General features: G+C 26.8%; 1 protein-coding gene across 2 annotated transcripts; it reads right to left on the bottom strand.

Annotated features, from left to right (window-relative positions):
• Window positions 1-6480: 6480 nt before the first annotated feature.
• On the bottom strand, window positions 6481-12340 carry LOC106772477 (ras-related protein RABF1). Of its 2 annotated transcripts, XM_014658897.2 has the most exons (9): window positions 12032-12340; window positions 11764-11840; window positions 10233-10316; window positions 10011-10105; window positions 9773-9878; window positions 8692-8781; window positions 8519-8605; window positions 7848-8012; window positions 6481-6841 (listed from the first exon to the last, which is right to left on the bottom strand). In XM_014658897.2, the coding sequence occupies exons 1-8, from the start codon at window positions 12054-12056 to the stop codon at window positions 7959-7961; spliced, it is 618 nt and encodes a 205-aa protein (XP_014514383.1). In that variant the 5' UTR covers window positions 12057-12340; the 3' UTR covers window positions 6481-6841; window positions 7848-7958. The 2 variants fall into 2 exon arrangements, with proteins under 2 accessions (XP_014514383.1, XP_014514384.1); XM_014658898.2 differs by lacking the exon at window positions 7848-8012 and having other exon boundaries at window positions 12032-12339.
• Window positions 12341-22131: the final 9791 nt, after the last annotated feature.

The following is a 22131-nucleotide window of genomic DNA, read 5'->3' on the forward strand; positions in this document are numbered from 1 at the left end:
CAAGATAATTTAAATGTAATTCTTGATTCTGAGGCAATCCTTTAAACAGGTTTAAATTCACCACTTTCATCACATTGAATGACTTAATTTTCATGTTAAACTAATTTTCAACCATAGCTTTGAAAAGAGTGTAGGCATGTATAGTTTCTTATTTTTGCTTTAAGGCAAAAATCCACATAAACCTACTAAAATCATCAATAAAATGAACATGACATTTAAACGCAGGTGGAGACAAAATTGGAGTAGGACTCAAAACTTCAGTATGAATTAAATCTAAAATTTCATTAGCATGTGAGGAAGAGCCTTTGAAAGGCAACATATGCAATTTCCCAAATTGACAAGCTTCACAAAATGTGAATAAGTCACTAGATGATGTTTTCACATTGCATTTCTTCAAGACCTTATCTAGAAATTTATTGTTGGGATGTCTAAGTTTCATATGCCAACTTTCTTTAAGAGACATATAAACCCAAGAGTCTTTATTGTCACATAATTGATACAAGTTATTTTAAGTCCCCCTTTTAAAAGAGTTTTCCCTACTAATTTCAATTTTGAAATACTCAACAAATTTTTGGAACATAAAGAACATCATTTAAATGAAGATTATTCAATTTGGTTGATTTTAAGGTCATTACTTTCAGTCTTTCATTACGAACAGGTAAAGAATTTTTACCAATATTTTCACCAAGTTCCTAAATTTTGTCACTTTGGTGAGTCACATGGTTGTTGGCTCCACACTCAAAATACCAACAAGGCTTGAGCTTCCTCCTAAAGGTGTTTAGATATTTTACATTGAAGCAATTGAGTTGCAATGTCAATTGACATAGAATTCATCAGCCATCCTAAAATGGCTTGATATTGGGTTTCTCAATCCTTATAACTAGGATTGACTTTTGTTGTCGTGTTATCTGCAACCATGAATTGGTCAAGACATTATATTGTTCCTAACATATAGTCATCAAGTTTACAACATCTAATCACTGGTAATACTAGAGATTCCCATAGTGGATAATTGTCTTTGTCCAACTTGATAGAGATTATAGATGTGAGGTCATTTTTCTGGGATGACATGATTGTGGTGGTTATGGATAAAATGCTTTGATACCAAGATAGAAAAAGGTATTAAATTGCCTGATTTGTATTCATAATATATGTGTTTAACATAGACCCGCACTTGCAGTGATAATATATGATATGTGAATATCATATATACGCTTGTGCCAAAAACATGTATCTAGATAATTGAGTCTACTGTCAACTATTTTCATGTGAATATATTATATGTTTATGTTATACATATTTAGTTGATAAATTGGCATATTATGATTAGGGGTGGGCAAATGGAACCGTATTGCACTATACTTCTAAAAACTGTACTGAACTAAAAACTAATTTGTATGAACTGTAAAATAGTTCAGACAAACTGAACTGTTTTTTCTATTATCAAATTGAACTGAATGTGTTGTACTAAATTGTACTAAACTACAATATAAACTAAACTGAACTACTAACTGAATTGTAAACTGCACTAATTTTAACTATTATATTATTTTTACTTTTTTTTAGAGGAAAAATACTCTTATTAGAAAGAAAGAAAAAAAAACCACCTGAGTATATAAATTAATTAGTTTATGTATAAATTTGTTTGTAAAATTTCATCTTATTAATTTATAAGGTATAAATTACATGTAGTTTATAGAAAAAATAAACTTCTTTTTTTTTATTTTTCTTCCATAAATATTTCTGGATAAAGCTAATGCGGTCCTACTAGTTTAAAAAGTATATGAATAGAATGGAAAATAAAATTAATATATTTAGTACAATTTATATGACCTTCATCTAATACCGAATGCGTAAAAAGAGAATGTTAACAATCAAATAGTTAAATTTAATTTATTTGAATTAACATATAACAAATTAAATTTAAAGATAAATTAACTCAAAGTTTTTCACTTTTGTAACAAAGTAGACCATTTTTTTAATAAATTTACTTTTAAATAATTACATAAGAGACAAAATTAAAAAAAAATTATAGTTATTTTAGGACAAAGTTATTTTTTAATGTAAGACAGTACAATTAACCGTAGTTAACTCTGAACCGAAAATTTATTAAATTCAGTTTTTAAAAACTAAACTATAAAACAGTATATTTAAGTTATGGTAAAAATGGTTCAGTTTTTTTTAATATAATATAGTACAATTAACTATATACATTTCAGTATTTTTTGCCCAGCCTTAATTATGATTATTTTAGATCAAATAATTTTGCACATTAGCTTACCATTTTCCTCTTTTGTGTTTTGTTATATTTTTGCGATGATTATTTCACTGCATGAGTAGATGTTGAGGTAGATGAGAATATACCTTTGATGAAAGACGACGATAAAGTAATTTATAGTTTTCTTTAGTTGTTATATATAGAGTTCTTGCTTTGTGATAAACTCATGTAGTGATAGTGAATAACTATATTAATATCTTTTATGTTTTTAACTATTTATTTTACTTTTATCATTTGTTTTAAGTGTTTTATTTAGTAGTATAGGAATGTTACACATAATACATTTTTAACATAATTATATATCAATTGAAACAGTTAATTTAATTTAATTTGATTTTAAAAATTATCACTGATGCATTAAACTAATTTCTATATTTATAGTTTTTAAAATTATTTTTTCACTTATCATTAATTTAAAATAAAAATTTCCATAATATATTACAGAAAAATTATAATAATTGAATGTAGATTATATATATATATATATATATATATATATATATATATATATATATATATATATATATACTAATTTAGGTTTTTCAGTTGGTATATTTTAGCACAATGTACTAAATTTTAGGTTACAAAAATGTTCCTGTTAAAAAAGAAAACCAACGTTAAATTCAAGGGTATTTTAATAATTTTAAAATTTAATTTAAAATAAAAAAAATAAAAAGTAGTTATTAAAAATTTTGGGGAAGTTATTAACTTTTATTTTATTTTTAATTTTAAAAAACAACTACCTTTTATTTCATTTTTTATTTTAAAAAACAAGTACCTTTTAAAAAATATAATGGTTTAGGGTTTATAAAACCCGTCTTAGTTTATAGAATCCGTCAGGATTTTTAATAACTACCTTTTATTTTTTTATTTTAAATTAAATTTTAAAATTATTAAAATGCTCTTAGATTTAAAGTTGGTTTTCATTTTTAAGAGAAACATTTTTGTAACCTAAAATTTGGTACACTTTACTAAAATGTACCAACTGAAAAATCTACTTACATAAATTAGCAAACCCATATATATATATATATATATATATATATATATATATATATATTACAAAACCCAAATCAGTTTGAAAAAAAATGCATATATGTTATTATTTTTAAACACTTCCTTCCAGCTCTCAATTTAAAACTGTGTGAAAACTTTGTTTTTATCACTTTTCCCAGGCTTTTTAAAATTCAACCAATTTAATAAATAGCTTGATGCGTCTTGCTGGTTAATATCCTTAATAATAGAAGAATTAGGAAGATTACATTAAGATGTATTTGAAATTACAATGACATGTACCAGTAATATTCGTTAAAAGAAAACTCCCATTCTTCATTCTTTAAATAGTATGTTAAAACACTGTTTAACACCTGCGTACTTTATTTCTATAGTGAAAATTAAATATATTTAAAATTTGTGAAAAATAATTGGTTTTTAATTATAGTTACTGTATTTTTTTATTTGTTTTTAGTTTTTAAAAAATTGATTTTTTTTAATTGTTTGTTATAATTTGATACGATACTAATTGAGTGGTTATTATATATTTAAAAAGGTAAAGTAAGTGTTCTATACGACAAATTGTAATATACTAGTAATATATGACATTTAAAAAAATTAATAAAATTTATAGGATAAATGTTGTTTCTCCATCTGAAAATGAATACTAGATACTTAAAAATAAGGAATTGAAACTTTAGAAAATTGCAAATCAAACGAACTATTTTTCTATGCTATAACAAAAATTCATACATTTTATAAAAAAGTAGAAATAAAAACTTTTTAATATTAAGTTAACTAAAACACATTTAAACTTAAAAATTAATTATAAAAAATTATTATACCAAATTGTGGAGTTGTAAAATATTTTTGTTAAAAATAATACTTTAACTGAGAACATGCTCACAGCAAAATAATAATAATAATAATAATAATAATAATAATAATAATAATCCCTTAAAGAGTAGAGAATGAATTCCTACAATTATAGATTGGTGAAGCAATTTTTTGGCAATAAGTTATTACTTTGAAAACTGAATCAACTGAAAATATTTCAAATTTGATTTTTGAATTTTTCTATAAAAGGGCAAAATCATTTGAATATTTCAAATAAACTCTGCCGACAAGTGACGATGCTGCAAACCGCGTTTTAAATAAAGACATGTTAAATAAAATAACCCAAAAATTTTGCTTTAGCAGCCTTGGCTTTTCTTTTCTTGTCTTCTATTATTACACTAAAAAAGATTATACCTCTACTCAACAATTCTAACTTTTTTTAATATGTTTTTTATATTACATTCAACCGTTTATATGATATAAGTTTGTCAATAAAAAATAATGGGTTAAATATATTTTTTGTCCTTATACCTTTTGGGATGATTTTGGTTTTAGTCTCTGTTTCAAACTAAGATACAATTTAGTCCTTCAATTTTAGAAAACTCTGGTTTTAGTCTTTTTTTTTTAACTTTAGTTGTTGTTTCAAACGCGGTTATCAATTAACATTGAAGCAAAAATGTGTCAAACAGGGTAAACAATCCAAATATTATAATGAAACGTGCTTGAAACAACAAATAAAGTTAAAATAATTTGGTAAAAATGACTAGAACCATTTCTAGAGTTGAAAGACTAAATTGTACTTTAGTTTGAAAGATGGACTAAAACCAAAATCGCCCCAAAATATAGGAACTAAAAACATATTTAACCCAATAATTAGTTATCAATAGTTCAACAAAGCTCATTTCGTGAATCGAGCTTAATGTTTTGCATTAGGTATAATAAAGACTATAAAATTTTTCATTCAAGTGTTTTTGATAAAGATCTTAAATCCAAGATATAGATTTTGCAACAAAGTTCCGTTAAATATATTGATATGATCATAAAATTATGTAAAAACTTATTACTGAGATATATTATGTTTTGGTTTATAGAATCTTAAGTTACGTATATTTTTTCAAAAGTTCTATAATTTCCAAGTTCAAGTTAAGATTCTCTTTTCAATTTGTTCTCGAGCTGGAGTATTATATGTAGAAAGCATGCCCATGTTAAATTCAATGTTTGTATAACAGTATTAGTAATAAATGTGTAATAATTAACTACCTGAATATTAAATTTATATTTATAAATTTTGATATGAATTTTTAATTAGTATTCACGTAACTATGATCCATACATTAATGATCTAAATAATGTAATTATTCTTAATATTAAATTTGTTTGTAATATAACCAATCGTTGACTAACCAACTCATGTAATATTATATGCTAGTTAACTATTCGAAGAACTAGACAATCATATTATACATATTAATGTGATAATTAGAGTTTTAAAATTAAAATTTAGATCTCGTATAAAATGTTGAATCTTAAAAATAAATAAACAATATATTTTTAAACCATCAACTCGAGAGAGAAGAAAATAACATAAAAGTGTAACATTATAAAAACATTAAAGAATAATGAAGAAGCGTAGCTTTTTATACATGTAAAAGTAATATTTATTGTATGAATGATATTAAATTGAAGTTTAGTTATAATAACTAGAATTTATAATATTATGATATTAATTTTTCACATAATTAGAATCACATTAAGCTAGTATTTAATTATAATAATAAAATTAGCCTCTTAACTATGTAAAAAAAAAAAAACAAAATATAACTAAAACTATAAAGATGTGAATCTCGTAAAACCTCATAATTGAAACAAAATTTGAAACAACACAATATTGTAGAATACAGTTATATTGAAGTTGCTTTAACTCATTCAAACAGACGAGTTTGAACAAACATTTTAATTCAGTAGTTATTTAATAAGCCGAAACAAAATAAAAAGCTTATTCTGAGTCTGTGAAACTTGTTAGTTATAAAATAAAAAGTTAAAATATTTTTTTGTCTATAATAATTCTTTTTTCATTTTTAAAACTGCATTAGTTTAATCTTTTTATTAAAATTATTTAAGGTTTTAATTAAGTTTATCCACTAACATTAAAAAAAATGTGTTAAAACTCAAATATTATCATAAAATATATTTAAAACGTTAAATATATTTAACAAAATTTGTCTAAAATAATTAAATCTACACATTTATAAAATAAAAAATTAAATTGGACTATATCAAGATAGACTAATTCTAATTTTAACTAAAAATTTAAAGAATTAAAATTATAGTTAACCCTAAAATAAATTGGATGAGAAGCAAAAGGGTCTGAGTGCTAGAATTACAGTGTAGAGTGGTCTGCATAAGAGGCAAAATAAAATTTATACAAGGCACCAACATCCAAATACGTTATGCAAACAAATGAATGGGTCCTTGATATTATATAAGCCTTAACTAGGCCTACAAATCATATTTGTGGGTCTCATATAGCCTAAAATATATCATCTACATGATGACATGAATTATTAGAGGTTGATAAAAGATAACAGATATATCTAATAATAATCACAATATACATAAACACAATCCATACACTACAGTTTTAGAGGATCAAAAGCAAATGCAGACCCCATACTGAACTGCTATCTGGCTACTTCAACTAACTGATGGGCGAGGCAGTCTTTTTGCAATTTCCTGTCAAAACCAATGTTTTAATGGTTAAGCCTAATTGGTAATGCACAAAAGGATGTATGATATTAACAATGATATCTCAAAATGAAGGATTGTAGACAGATGAAGAACAAAACATCAGCTCAAGGCAAGAAATCATACTAAATAGAGCAATCCACCAAAACAAAAGGGAGGAAAACTGCACCGACAGGTCCTTTATCTACCATATAAGTTTTTTTAATGAATGTCAACATATAAGCTATGATGTCTATTGCATATGTAAGATAGTAAGCATCCACGTCTTCAGTGTATTTACCAAGAGAGAAATGACTTGATCAAGGAGCTGCAGGTTAAGTGATACCAAGTCTGATTTAGGAAACTACTAACCCCAGATTCATGATTCCATCTTAGCCTGATTACTTTTTGCCTACATTTTAGCCTACAGACCTCCTTTTAAACCCCAAAAAAGAGAAATGGAAAACTAGTTAGAGGTCCGAATCAGAACTCCAAACTGAAATCAAGATTAAAACTCAAGGTTCGGTTGATATTGTAATTCTCATGTTAGGCTATATGAACAAAGTTTTAAAATAAACACCTCTTGAATTGCATCAATAACACAATTAATTAACTGATCTGGATCTAAAGTTATATCGCCTCAGTAGAGGCAGCGACCCAATTCTGGGGTCCCTCTCAACAAATTTCAGGTATTATAGGTCAGAGACAGCAAGTACTTCAGAAAAACACATCAATTTTTTTATATTAACAGTGTTGTTATTTTCATTTCAATGCAAACTGAACTTTTTATCTTTCTTAATATCTTCAGTTCATAATTATCAGAGGCCGTGATCCTTTTCATATATAGGAGGCTGCCTAGAAGTTAGTGCTTTCTGGCAAGATTGTTGAACTTCTCTATAAGTACCAATCTTGTGTAACCTCAAAATATAACCCTGGCCATTTTATTATGGCTTCTCTAACCTAAAATATTTTTTAGTAGTTAACTCCCTTATGTATTCCAAGACCAAGATATTACCTTTGATGGAAAAGATGCAATCTTGAATTTTGTAGGACGGAATTCCTATTTCAAGATCATCTTTAGCCCCTCCAATAGGTCTATATGAGTTTGCTACAAGTACAACTATCTTCAGGCAGCAAGAACATCAGGGGGAAGCTTGCTAGTGGCATAGTCAACAATGTCCTAAGAGACCAAAGATCACAGTTAAAGCCAAAAATTGACTACTAGCATAGCCTCTGGAAAATCCTAAAGATCTGCAAGTCAATATCAAACAGTATTCCTACAGTTCCTAACACTTGATCATTACTTAAGCATCTTGTTGCCCGAGTGTACTGTAGAACTAAATTAAACAGATTAGACTTCAGATCAGATGACCAGCACCAAAACAAGATCACATATATTATTTTTGCACCTTGTACTCAATCCAAAAAGACATTGATTCTCAAATATTTTATGATATTTATTTTATGCACAGAAGATAAAACTACGGACATGGATATTCAATATAAGTCAAAAATAACTGCAGGAATACCCAAGGTAAGATGTGACATTGTCCAATCCTAATTGCCATACCAATTAAACAGCTAACAGGTTTATACTGTTCATACATTCTAATCCTTGCCAAATACAAAAATGAAATGATTAATTTTATAATCTAATAACCGGAAGAAAGTAAACACCAAGCGTACCTCAAACAGTTCATTTATATTGTCTGCTGTCTTTGCAGATGTCTCTATGAAAAACATACCATTCTTCTCTGCATATTCAGTGCCATCCTTCATGAAAACATTAAAGTAAACTAGGTAAGAAACGAATTATTTTGTTTAAAAGACAAATGTATTATGGAGGAAGGTTGCACTACCTGGACAGCAACTTCCCGCTTCTCTTGAAGATCAGCTTTATTACCGACCAGTGCCATCACTATATCAGGGCTTCCATGTTTTTGTAGCTCCTAAATTATCACTATTTCAGTTGCTAAAATAAAATAAAAAGAAATGTAGCTCCTAATAAAACAGCTCATAATCTAATAATTTTGTAATATGTAAGATATATATAACCGCATAATTGCAGTAAATCAAAGATATGTCAAATATTAGTATATCAAAGAGAACTATTTGCTGTGTTTTTTATTCTTCAGATAGTTTTTCCAATGGAATGGCAATTTGGAGTGCAAAATTTGCAGAACTAGATCTCAATGGAGAACCCAAGATCAAGACTAGGAAAACTTCAATACAATATTATAAATGGTCAGCACCTAACTCAATCCCAAAGCATCCTTCTAGTTGTTTCCAGAATTGAACATCCATGGACATACACCTCACCCACCTCACGTGTCCACCACGTTTGAAGATACCAAACTTCCCCTGAACACTTCTATACCATTAATGTATTCTTCTGAGCCAAAGTAATGCAGGTTTACCGAGTGTTTCAATCTTTCGTTTTTATATGCCTGTTGCTTTATCCTTCAAATTTTCAAACAATTTGTCTGCTCTGAAAGAGAAAAAGACAAGCCACCACAATTGAAGGTATCATAGCTTCAGCACACATTCCATTCATTCTCTTTCCTTATCTCTAATATACCAATATAAAACCTTGCAGTACAAGCAGGCTTTCAATTGTTGCACATCCTAGCTCACATAATCATCACCCAGTTACAGATCAAAGACAAAACATAAATTTCTTTAACCTCCTTGTTAACTGCTTTTCGGCAGGGGTATTGCCATGCAGTCGAATCATGATGCACATCCATCAGGTTAATTACTAAATTACAAATGTTTTAAATGAAGGAAATGGATTAAAACAGGACTGTATTCTGTTCATCATTGCACAGTTCCAGACTAAATAAGACATGGAATTGTTTGTTATTCATATTGTTCAAAATTTTAAATAACTAACCAGGCAAGAAATGACAAAATAGAACAATGCAATAACTGCAAATCTACCTTAACCCAGTACTGTGCTTTGCTAAAAGATTCTGGGCTTGTTATATCATAGACAATAACTGCAACTGCTGCACCTCGGTAATAGAGAGGTGCTAATGCAGCGTACCTGAAATAAATTATTAGCAAACAAATATTACTTCAAAAAGAATTAGACCTTGAAATAAAATAAAGGGAAAATGTTAAGAGAAACAGAATGTATTAAGAAATTGTATATTCTGTAAAGATAAACGCCAGACACCTCTCTTGACCAGCAGTGTCCCATATTTCAAATTTTACTGTTGTAGAGTCTTGCAGAGCTATTGTTTGCGACAAAAAAGAAGCTCCAACAGTCACCTTACATCAAGAAGTATAAAACATATAAGAAAAATCTCATGGAATAACAAGTCATAGACACTATTAAGAAAGTTTACATTATTAAAAAATAAACTAAAGTACCAAAACAAATGCCACATATTCTTACTTTGGATGTTGCATCAAACTGACCACGTACAAATCGTAGAACAATACAGCTTTTACCAACACCAGAATCACCTAAGAGAACAAGCTGTTTTCAGTGACATTTCAAAGTTAGTTATGGTTTCCTTTAAAGGTTAAACAAGAAAATATTAGAGTATAATAGAATTAACTTCGATTGAATCCCACGCTCCTTCAATGAGTTGTTAAAAGTTAGAAGTAACATCATATACAAAAATTCCTGTGAATTATGTCCATATTCATTCTATCTGCTTTTCCATAAACACCTTAAGAGTATCAGGTCTCCAAATCCTTCACCTCTATGAACACTTTCTAAGAGTGCAATGATTGTAAATTTGCAAATAGATGCTCAGAAATAATCCAATATAGCTAAACACAAAAATTTACAGAAATTAGTAAAGTTTCATCCAGGACAATATTGCAGTCTAGTAAACAAAGACATGGTGGTGACACCAAACACAGCTTAATTACATTTTTGCCCCACTACTTATTTATTTTATTCAATTTGGTTTTACTGTTAATAAAAGGTTCGATCAAGTCCCTCAATTTTTATAACGGCAACAATATGGCCACTTTCATCCATTTAGCTCTAAAATTATAACCAACAAAATATTAATGGTTTTAATTTACACATAACACAGTCTATAAACATCGCATAATGACAATTTACAAAACTAATGACATCAATTTCAACAATAAAAGGGTCAAATTCTTGCATTTTTAAAAATTGAAATATTTGATTGAACCTTAAACCATGAGAGAGTCACGTTGTTGCATTTTTTAAATTCAGACACTTAATTGAACCGTCTATTAATAAAGGGCCTAAATTGAACAAAATGAATAAATAATAGGACCAAAAACATCATTAAGCCCACAAATTACTCGACTTTCATCCATTGCAGTACATTTCTCATTCATTCATCTTGATAATTAAAGGTCATAATCTTATCAACATGCAATCCATTCTTTTAGCAAATCAAATTTCTGGTAGTAAGTTATTTCAACATTTGTCACTAATTAAAATATCAAAACTTGCAACAAGTAAGAAATAACAATCCACAATCAAAACAAGGCTAGTATGACAGAATCAAGATAAATAAATGGTTCTTTTAGTCATTTAGCTAACTAAAAACAGGGTTATGTTCTGTTTCAGCATGCTGCGGCTTTCAACAAAATCCAGGAAATTAATCTGCAACAGAAAACGGAAAGCTCCCCAGCTTCTCTCTCCGAACATTTATATAAAATTTGGATTTAAACCTAACTCAACCCAGGAATTAAGCTCCACCAAGAGGTTCTGCTTAAAAATTTTATTTAGAAAATTTCCCAGGGTAGTCAACCACGGATCTCTTAACAATTGGCTTTCTCACTCGACAGCAAATCTAACATTTATAAGAAACTGGTAAATGCATGACACCGTATTGATAAATTGATATATAAAGAAACTTTTTTTCTTAATTCTTAAAAAAAAACAAATAACTAGGCAAAACACGAGCAATCCAAGAACTCTGCACAAATACCTTGACCCTAAGATTCCTGGCGTCCTGCCCTCCACCATCCTCGGAATTGGGTCGACCCATATGTTTTGGACTCCTATCTGTAAACATAAAATCAATTACCCCCAAACCCCATCAGAATCAAAACTCAATCATTACTCAAAACAACGGAAGCCCATTAAACTACACCCCCAAAATCACAGATCAAAACCACAATCAGCCATAAAAAAACAATTTTTCCGAAGCCCTTTTGAGTCCAGAGCTAAATCAACAACAAAACATCAAAGTTTACCCGGAAAGGAGGAGCCGCAACCCATAGCGAGAGAAGATTTCGAACTGGGCACAGACGGAGTGGTAGATGATTAAGAAAGGGTTATTAAAAAAAATACCCTTTATTTGTTTTATGTTTGATTAGTTTGTTGGTTCCCTCGTAAATTGGCAGTGTGCCACCAGCACAATCGTGGAAGATTGAGCGTTTGTTAATGAAAGCTTACAAATAATGAAATTCTGGCGTGGTTTGCACAAATCCTGGGTCCTATTCCTTTATCCTTCTTTCCTTGAGGACCAGGACTTCCACTATAGACTCCTCATTATTAAACACCAAAATCACCTTTTTTAATTTCTTATATGAATTTTTCTATATTATAAAAAAAAATTATGTGACGTATTTTTTTATGATCCGGATATGTCTCCATCAAAAACACCAAAAGGCTCATCTAAAATTACTGAGATTCATTCAAAAAAACATCTTTCAGTTTATAAACAGCTTGTGATGCTTTTAAATAGGAAGTCAGAGTGGTGTTTATGATTCATTTATGGTTTTTAAAAAATACTTTCAGAAAAACTAATGATAAATTTTAGCTTATTTCTTGGCCTTTGAAAATAAGTTTATGGATTTAGTTATCAAGAAGATTTATATTTAGGTTGTATATGTAATTTTTAGAGATGAAAATGTGTGCTGACCATAGTTTGCAAGAAGATTCAGTTAATTCAGCATGTGTTTAGTCATTAATACTAAGGAAAAGTCAATACATATTAATTTTGAAGGAAATGTTTTACTTTTTTTATTTTTTATTTTATAAACTTAAAAAATTTAATAATTTTTAAAATGAATTTTATATCAAAGAGATGATTTTTTTATTTATACTAAAAACGAAATAGGTCAAAACTTATCATGCACAGATTGTTTATTCATAAATTATTAATGTTGTCAAGTGATAAATTCTTTTTCTATTAGATACATGAAAATAATAATAATAATAATAATAATAAATTTCTTAATTGACATGTAATTAGGTGAAACACGCCAAGTAATCAGATATAATATAACCTGTCATTCTTAAGTCCATCTATCCAACTTTCTCCTATCTTAAACAACTTTCTCCTATCTTAAAGTGAGAAGCAAGAAACTTTTTTATCTTAGAATCTACTTCATTTATTCTGTAAAAATTGTGTGGAATATAATATCCATCTTATTTTAATGAGAAAAATTAATAGCATATTTCTTCTAACATGGCATAAAATTTTTGGACACTTATTGTCTATTTCAGAGTAAAGTTTCTTGAACATTTTTTATTTCATTTTGAAAAGTTCATCACATAATAAACTAAAGATACCAAGAATATTACATAGGCGTAGAAAGAAAAGTCCATGTTCACCGCATCCTCATCAGATCGGGCTCAGGTGACAAAATTTGGCCATTTTTCTTCCTGCACTACATATATCTTGTCTCGCACCCCCAAGTTCAAATTACAAACTTTATTGCATTTCTACACAAATTTTTGGAATGTTTTTAAGAGTATTAAATTGCTCCCATAATAACCTTTTTGTAAGAGTGTTAATTTTGTTCTCAAATTATCTTTCCAAAAGTGATAAAACTATCAATAAAGTTTAAAATTTTATTAAAAACTAATTTGTGATTCCACACTTTTTTCCTGCTCTTCCTTCCTCCATTGTCATAATTTCCTCACGCACCTATTTAAGGTGTTTGAAAAAGTTTAAACTGTTCATGGATTAGGTTGTTGAATTGCATGATTCAAAAATATATTTTAGATTATTTCCTTCCAAACTTATTTTAAATTATGTATATTTTTTTAAATCTGAATTATATAATTTAAAATATATTTTCAGATTATATAATTGTATTCTTTTTTTCAAATTTTATAATTTAAAATATATGAAAATATTGAAAGAAGAACATTTTATAGAGTGCATATGCTCTAAAAAAAAAGAGGCTCAAAATAATAGCTCTAAGCCCAACCCAACGAGTACATTGAGAATTGAACTCTGGGTAGTAAGTCCCAGATGTTTCTTCCTACACTTCCCTAATTTCTTCGCCCACCTTCGTATACTTTTAAATTTCAATTTTAACCTCATTTTATTTTCAATCCGAGACACGTAATCCAAAAACTATTTCAGAATATACAGATTACACAACCAAAATACAAAAATAAAAAAAAAATAAAAAGTTACATTAAAAAATCTGAAAAACAAATGTTATATGCAACTTATATAATTTAAAATACATTTTTTTATATTTTATATTGTATAATTCAATATACAAATTTTATATTCTCAATTTTACTCCAAACTATGAAAAAGGTAATTTGCATCATATTTAACGTAAAAGATGACACATACATATTATTATCAATTCAATTATAATTAAAAATATAATTAATTCGATTACTACTAAAATGACTAACTTGTTTTGTAAATAGTTTGGTATAGTAAAAAAAATTATAAGTTGCATCATAATTAATTTTATCAGTACTGAAATGGTAATATATATATTATAATATTTTTTTAAAAGAAAAATGTATCATAATCAATTTAATTACTGGTTGAAGGTAACTTCGAAAAATAATAATTATTAATGTTAGAAATTGAGGTGAGTCCAAATCTCATTCAATTACCACGGCTTTGGATAAAAGTATACCTTCGATTTGAAGATTAGATTTATGAGAAACCATTGCATGAACTTAAGATAAACATATCATATCAGTCACATCTATAACCAGTACATATTATCGCAATTAATTAGCACTAATCATGAAAATTAATTGTATGAAGGCCTTAGTCTCGATGGTTGCTTTGACATGACTATATTTTGTAATTTTCATTTTTGAGAACTAAGGTATGGAGGAGAAGAAATATATAACAAACCAAAACAAGAAATTAGTGTGTGCATAAAATGGTAGGGCACAGAAATTAATTAATTAATAAATCCAGAAGCTAAAAATAAAAAGTGAGGAAAAAACATATTTGAGGCTAAACCTAAGGGGTGATTAGACTAAACAACGACTTAGGAGACAATTAATGGGTTATAATGCATTTTTAAGCAATGGTGTTAGACAAATGGTAGGCAAAGATTTGACTCGTACCTCGTGTGCACCATAATCTTTCCCAAAGTTTCATACGTATCAATCTTGTCAACTTCCTGGTCAAACTTCCTTGATTTGATCCAACAAGACTAAAGATTGGAATTAAGATTATATAATAAGAGAGATTTACAACCATATATTAACTTTCTTAATTCTAAAATTCATCTGCTTCCATTCCTTCCATTCATATCTTTCCAAAAATATCATTTCGTTAGTATGAAAAATTGTGTAATTAAATTTGAGTATTAAAAAAATTATAACTAAAATTTGTTAACATAGATGCCTACCAATATATCATATCAATTTTTAAGGTTTTTAGATTTCACAAATATAAGACAATTTTAAATATCAATTTTTAAGATTTATAGGATTTCATAAAAATAAGACGAGATAAATTATATTTTATAAATTAATTTTGCGAGACTTTTAAAATTCACTTTTTTTAATATAATATGTAATAATATAATATACAAGAATCATTATTTGAAATTTTTAATAATGATACATACTTCGTGTGATAGACTTATTTAATATATGTTATTGCATCTATGTGTCACCGTTATGTGTCGTTTTATATATATTATTGGAAAATATCATTTTATTAATATTAGTGTGAAAAAAATATCTACTTAAATAAATTTCAAGTCTAATTAAACTTAACTATTTAAAAAAGTTAATTTCAAAGTTTGTCAGTATATATAATTGTAACAGTACGTATTTATCATGTTATTTAAAAAGTTTTATAATTTTGTGTATTACCATTGTACACGCACACCATTAAATAATATCAATTTTTAAGGGTGCGTGGAATCTTAAATAGATTATTATATATATTTTTTCATAGAGAAGTTTGCTTTATAATTATATGATGTGTTAAGTTGTGCTGATATATATAAAATTATCTGATTACAAATTTGATTGATTTTCAGCATGAAGGAATGTTAAATAATTAATTAGTAAAAATATTTAACGACAAGTTAAATGATTAAAAGAAAACACAAAAGTTGGTCTGGTCATTTCAATTCATTTGTACTTATCTCACTAGAAATTAAATTGGAGATTTAGAAAATATGTTTTTCCTTATTAGAATAATGTGAATGATTTAAAAAAAATAATATTTTTAGCGTTTAATTAAATTATTTAACATATTTATTATATTATTGAAATATTAGTTAATCGACAAAGTTTCTCAAATCTTCAGTTTTTTTTAATATATGTATAGGATCATGATATTTTAATAATATTTTTTGATAATTTTTTTTATAATATTATCTATTTGAATTTATGTTTTAAAAAATATTTAAAACGATCAATCATAAACTGTCACGTATTGTCAAAAAATTGTTAAAAGAATGTTGATAAAAGAATTTTTTTTCATATGTATATACATACACCCATTAAGAGTTGAAGATTATTTGTCACTTCTGAGGTGATGGTCCATTGTGTCTGTTGTTGAAAATTTGTATTCAAATGTTGCATGGGCCACAATCTTTATACGTAACATTTGTTCAGAAAAACAATTTCTCCACCTCGTATGGACCAAAACAGAAAACCATTTTACATTTTTAATTTAAAACGTTTTAAATTTATTAATAAATATACCATTATTGTTTTAAAGAAAACTACGTACATTTAAATAAGGTTTGTGAGATATATATTTATCATTTTTAAATTTCACATTGATAACTCATACATTCATTTATCTATCTAGTATTGTTTTAAAATATCGCATTTAAGAAAAACTATGATTTTCAGTAAAATAAATTCAGACTATTAAATGTAATTACTCCACTGAATTTTAGAAAAAAGAACTACATGTATTGACAGATTTATGACAGAAAGTGGTGTGATTTGAAGATGAGAGAGAGTGGTGAATGATGAATGAATTATTTAAGAAAAATGGTTTCAGATCCACCGACTGATATGATTTTTGAATTTGGTATTTATTTCCAATCTGAGTGCGTCAACTTGCAGCAATATGATCGATCAATCAACCTTTTAAGTTCTGTGGCTTGTGCATTTTGCCTGTGCAAAAATAATTTCGAGAAAATTCTTGTCTCTCAAATGTTTCGATTCTCGATAGTCCCAAAATTTTGTAGAAACACGAAAAATACTTAGTAACGTGTCTCATTGTTTTCCGTTAACATAAATTTGGAAGACAAGTCGTATTTGTTTCACAATATTTTTTTTTTTATAATTGATAGTTTGATAATATTTTTTTATAATATTTTAATTTTATTTATATGTGATTGATTCAAAATTATTTCATAATTAATAATAATAATTATAAAAATTATCATGAATCAATTATAAAATGATATGATAGTATTAAAATATTGTAAAAAAAATGTTGTATGATTATTTTTTTTTATCAAAAGTGATGGAAGAAGGAAAAGACAATTTCAATATTATATTCATGATATTTTTACTCTGTAAACATAGAATGTTGGAAGTCCCACTTCGACTAGAGATAAGACTAAATTATAATATATAAGTGAAGTGTAAAGCTCATCTTACAAGCTGATTTTGTAGAGTTGAGTTAGACTTAAATTCACCTTCTAATATGGTATCAGAGTCAGGTTAAAGTCTATCCTAACGAGTTCGTTTTCGGATCAGTATTAGACCACCTAATTTGTTGGAAGTTCCACATTAGTTATTTTTTAGAATTAAAACCATAATAAATAATATTATCTTAACTAATCTTTATTTACAGAAGCAATTTGAACACCAAATTACATTAATATAGTGGCATGTAAGAAGAATGGGCACTTCAATAAATTGAAATGAATAAACATTTAAGTTTATACTTTTAAGATACATTATCGAATGGAATTTTTTATTATTTTACTGTAGAAAACAAAGAAAACACTGCAAACTTGTGCGTTCTAAAGATCATAAAACAACGGGATCTATATGCTAGAGTTTAAGTTACAATATTGCTTGAAATATAGTTTATTTCAGCATGTCAAATAGTTTATCATATTTTAAATTTTGTTTATTTTGTAACTTAAAATTTCAATGGAAAATTTATGTGCTTAAAATGTGTCTTTGAGAATTGATAGAAAATAAAAAAAAAAAAAAATATATATATATATATATATATATATATATATATATATATATATATATATTTAAATTGTTGTCGAAGTTGACTTAGAATGATTAAGTATTAGAATAAACTTTCAATTTAAGGAATAAAAAAAATAAGTATTTTTGTACATAAAATAATCCATGTTGTTTATGAGTCAAAGTCAACACAATTGAAACAAAAAATAATTTAAATATACAATTTTCAATTTTTTTAGACATTTAAGGTCAAAACCATAATAAAGTTTCAAATTTCAAAATAGATAATATATCTGTGTGATAATTGATCATAAAGATGATATCCCCACATATTTAAATTATATTTATGCGATCAAAAAGTCATTATAAATATAAATCATCATTTTTAGTCTTTATCACAAAAAGAAATGAAAAAATATTATAAAAGATGAAATATCATTTACTTTAAACTTTAATGGAAAGTCTTGTTTAGATATTTTTCACATTTCTATATTTTTTTTGTGGTTAAACAAGGATAATTTAAATATACATTATTCTTTAAATTAAACTGACTTTTAAAAATAAGATTATAATGAAATTTCAATTTCAACAAACAATCATAACTATTTATTGATTAAAAAAAAGAAAATAATTGTTTTTAAAAATGATTTCAAAAATAAGTATTTAAAAAAACAAATTTAATATTTTTCATTTAATAAAGAAAATAGCATAAATGGAAAGCAAAAACTTAAATACAAATACGTATATTTAAAATATAGATAAAAACAGGAAAAATAAATTACATAAAATAAAATATGAAATTATAAATTTTAACTGTTTTCCTTTTAACAAATATTCTTAATTTTTCCACCTTTCATTTTGAAAATCTAAAAAATCAAATAAGTTCAGTTCATTGAAATTATATTATTAAAATAATTTTTCAATTTAAATAATTTTTCTTAATATAAAAATAATTACATATGTACTTTTACGGGTGTGTCACTTGATATCCTTCTTGATGCGTTTAACTTGCAAGTAAGAAGGAAAAATAAAAAATAAAAAAGTCATACGCAGGTAAACCTATATATACGCTAGCAGCAGTTTTTTTTTTTTTTTCATTACAGATATTTGCTATATATTTTTACTATCCTTATTTTGCTGTAGTAAAATAAACCTGTTTCACAATTGATCGCTATATATAAGTTTGAATTATTTATTTAATTTATATATGTGTACATATTTTACTTTTTGTTCTCTATTATTAAAAAACAAATTTTAATCCTCGTATATAAATCTTACCCTTTTAATTCCTACAAACTTAAGGCATACATTAAAGAGATTAAAATTCTATTAATGAAAACTAAAATGAATAATATTTAAGTATACGAATTAAAATGTAAAAGCCACATGTTTGATTTGCGTGGCAATAATAATGTCAATTAGATTTTTAATACGGAATGACCAATTTCTCAAATTTTTAGTTTAATCGGAGACTGAGCCTCCTTAAGCAGTTATAGTTAGCTTTAGTTAATATATATTTTATTATTTTGCAATTCAAAATATTAAATATTTACTAAGATTAATTAATATTTTAAATTAAATTTGTAGTAACTAAGAAGTAGACAAAGTCGTCAACGAAATATCAAATCATCCGATATTTTTTTTTTCAAGTTTAGTATTATACGAAATAGATGTAAAAAAGACCTTATGATATTGATATACATATTCATGAAAAGAAAAAATTATTATTATTATTATTAGGTTTAAACCTTTTTTAGTCCCTAAGTTATAAGTGGATGTTCAGTTTAGTCCCCGTTTTTAAAAATGTAAATCTTTGGTTCCTAAATTATAAAAAATGTATCAAATGAGTCATTTTTTGACTTGAAATACTGTGTTTTTTAGTTGTTTCTTAACAACTACTACATCTTTAGATTGCTCTGATTTGTTTCTTAATAATAACAGCACTTTAGATTGTTCTTTGTACTTTGATCATGAACATAAAAAAAGACTCATTTGATACATTTTTTATAAATTAGGAACCAAAGGTTTACATTTTTAAAAGCGAGGACTAAACTAAACATCCGCTCATAACTTAGGACCAAAAAGAGGTTTAAACCTTATTATTATTTTATTTGACTAAGAAAAAAAAAAGGGTTAAATATGTTTTTAGTCTTTTAAGTATCACTCGATTTTGGTTTTAGTCTCTACTTGAAACATCGATGATTTTTAATTTTTATTGTTTTGAAACTCTCACTTTTCGTCCTTAAAATTGGATGGCGTTATCTTTTAACATATGTGGCAAACGACAAAAGAGAGCTTCCCTCTTCACTGTGTGTCACGTTTGTTTTGATTTTAGTGATCAAATTAGTGATGACGATGTGTGTTGATTGAAATCAAATTAGCACAATTAGGATTCTTATTTTTCAATTGGGGAAAAAGAAATTTACTCGAAACTTTTTACTCAAACCATTATACTCTAAACCTTTCAGTGATAAGAAGGATGGCAATGGAGATTTGACGGGGATGAAGATGGTGGAAGGATGTTGGTAGGAGCTGCCACAAAAGCTTCGGGTGGGATGTTTGCTAATTGAAAAAAAACGTTGAAGTTGGGTCAGGGATTCTGCTTGTGTCTGTGAGGGGTGAACAATTAATGTTAATGGATGTGAATGGAGGGTGATTGGGTGATGATGGTCGTTCAAGATAAAGAAGAGAGTGAAGTTTTTGAGATCTGATTTCAGATGCTCTTCTTTTTCTTTGTATGAAAATGGCTTTCGCCTTTTTTTGGTAGTTAGAAGGTGTCTTGTTGCAGGTGATGGTAGAGACTGGAGACGAAATGATGATGGAGAAAAAAAAGGTTGATATCACTATGAAGTAGAAAGTGTGTTGGAACAAGAACTCACTTAGTATGCCCTAGAGACACTACTCTCAATTCTTGGATTCACTCTAACTGAACAGAGACGAAATCTCGTTGTTTGCCAAATGTGTTAAAAGATAACGCCGTACAATTTTAAGGACAAAAATTGAGAGTTTCAAAATATTTTAAATAAAGACTAAAACTAAAATCGAGTGATACTTAAAAGATTAAAACATATTTAAAAAAAAAAAATACATGGTTGATGATGAACATCTTTCCCTGTTTAAACCACTTTAGCGTGTTTTGGAATGATTAAAGGCATGGATAGATTGCATGAATCGTGTGCTTCGTAGCTGTAACATGGTTATTACATTACAACTGGAAATTAACTGGAATTTTAAGAGATATTCGTCAATTCACGCTTCAAACTTTTAAGCCATTGACAACATCTCTTTAATTTTTATTCAAGTTCCAAATATTTCATTCAAAAGTATTTTTATTTCCTTAACATTATTTCTGATAAGTTCTTTCTCACATCTATATTAATAATAAGACTCTAAAATTTTATAATTAGACTTAGTAGTACAAGTATAATTCGAACATTTGATCGAGGTTAAAACGACAGAATAAGATAGACTTTTTTTTTTCGCACGATTAATGTTTAAAAAATCAAATTTCAGTTAGAATTTTCTTAAATAATGAAGTCACTAAATTTTAGTAAGAGGCAAGGAATTCATATAATCAATGCTATAAGTTGTAATACTCTTATTAATTTCCTTTTATAAAAATAAATTTCATAATATCAAACTTATGAAAAAGCTTAAAATTTAAAACAAGTCCGAAACCAGAGAACCCAAATAATCACCAATCATCAAATTCACCAATAGATGATTGAGCATGTAGACTTAGAGGTCAAGCTTTCAGTGAAGAATTAAATTGGTCACGATTTTCTTAAGGGTGACTTTATAACGGTTTTTCCAAACTCTAATGATAACTTTCTTTCTTTCTTTTTTTTTTTCTTAAAGAAATATAAAACATTAACAATAACAATTAATATAATATTATAAAAAGTTTATGTTTATAGTTCTAGATGGATTAGAGACATGTAGA

The sequence above is a fragment of the Vigna radiata genome, chromosome 8 (genome assembly GCF_000741045.1).
Source record: "Vigna radiata var. radiata cultivar VC1973A chromosome 8, Vradiata_ver6, whole genome shotgun sequence".
Classification (NCBI taxonomy): Eukaryota; Viridiplantae; Streptophyta; class Magnoliopsida; order Fabales; family Fabaceae; genus Vigna; species Vigna radiata.

Excerpts from the sequence above, each read along its gene's own strand:
- LOC106772477 (XM_014658897.2), bottom strand. The coding sequence starts at position 12,056 with ATGGGTTGCGGCTCCTCCTTTCCGG. Across the intron at positions 8,606-8,691 it reads AGCGGGAAGTTGCTGTCCAG|GATGGCACTGAATATGCAGA; the intron begins GTAGTGCAACCT and ends GTTTTCATGAAG. Across the intron at positions 8,013-8,518 it reads ATATAAATGAACTGTTTGAG|GACATTGTTGACTATGCCAC; the intron begins GTACGCTTGGTG and ends TTGGTCTCTTAG.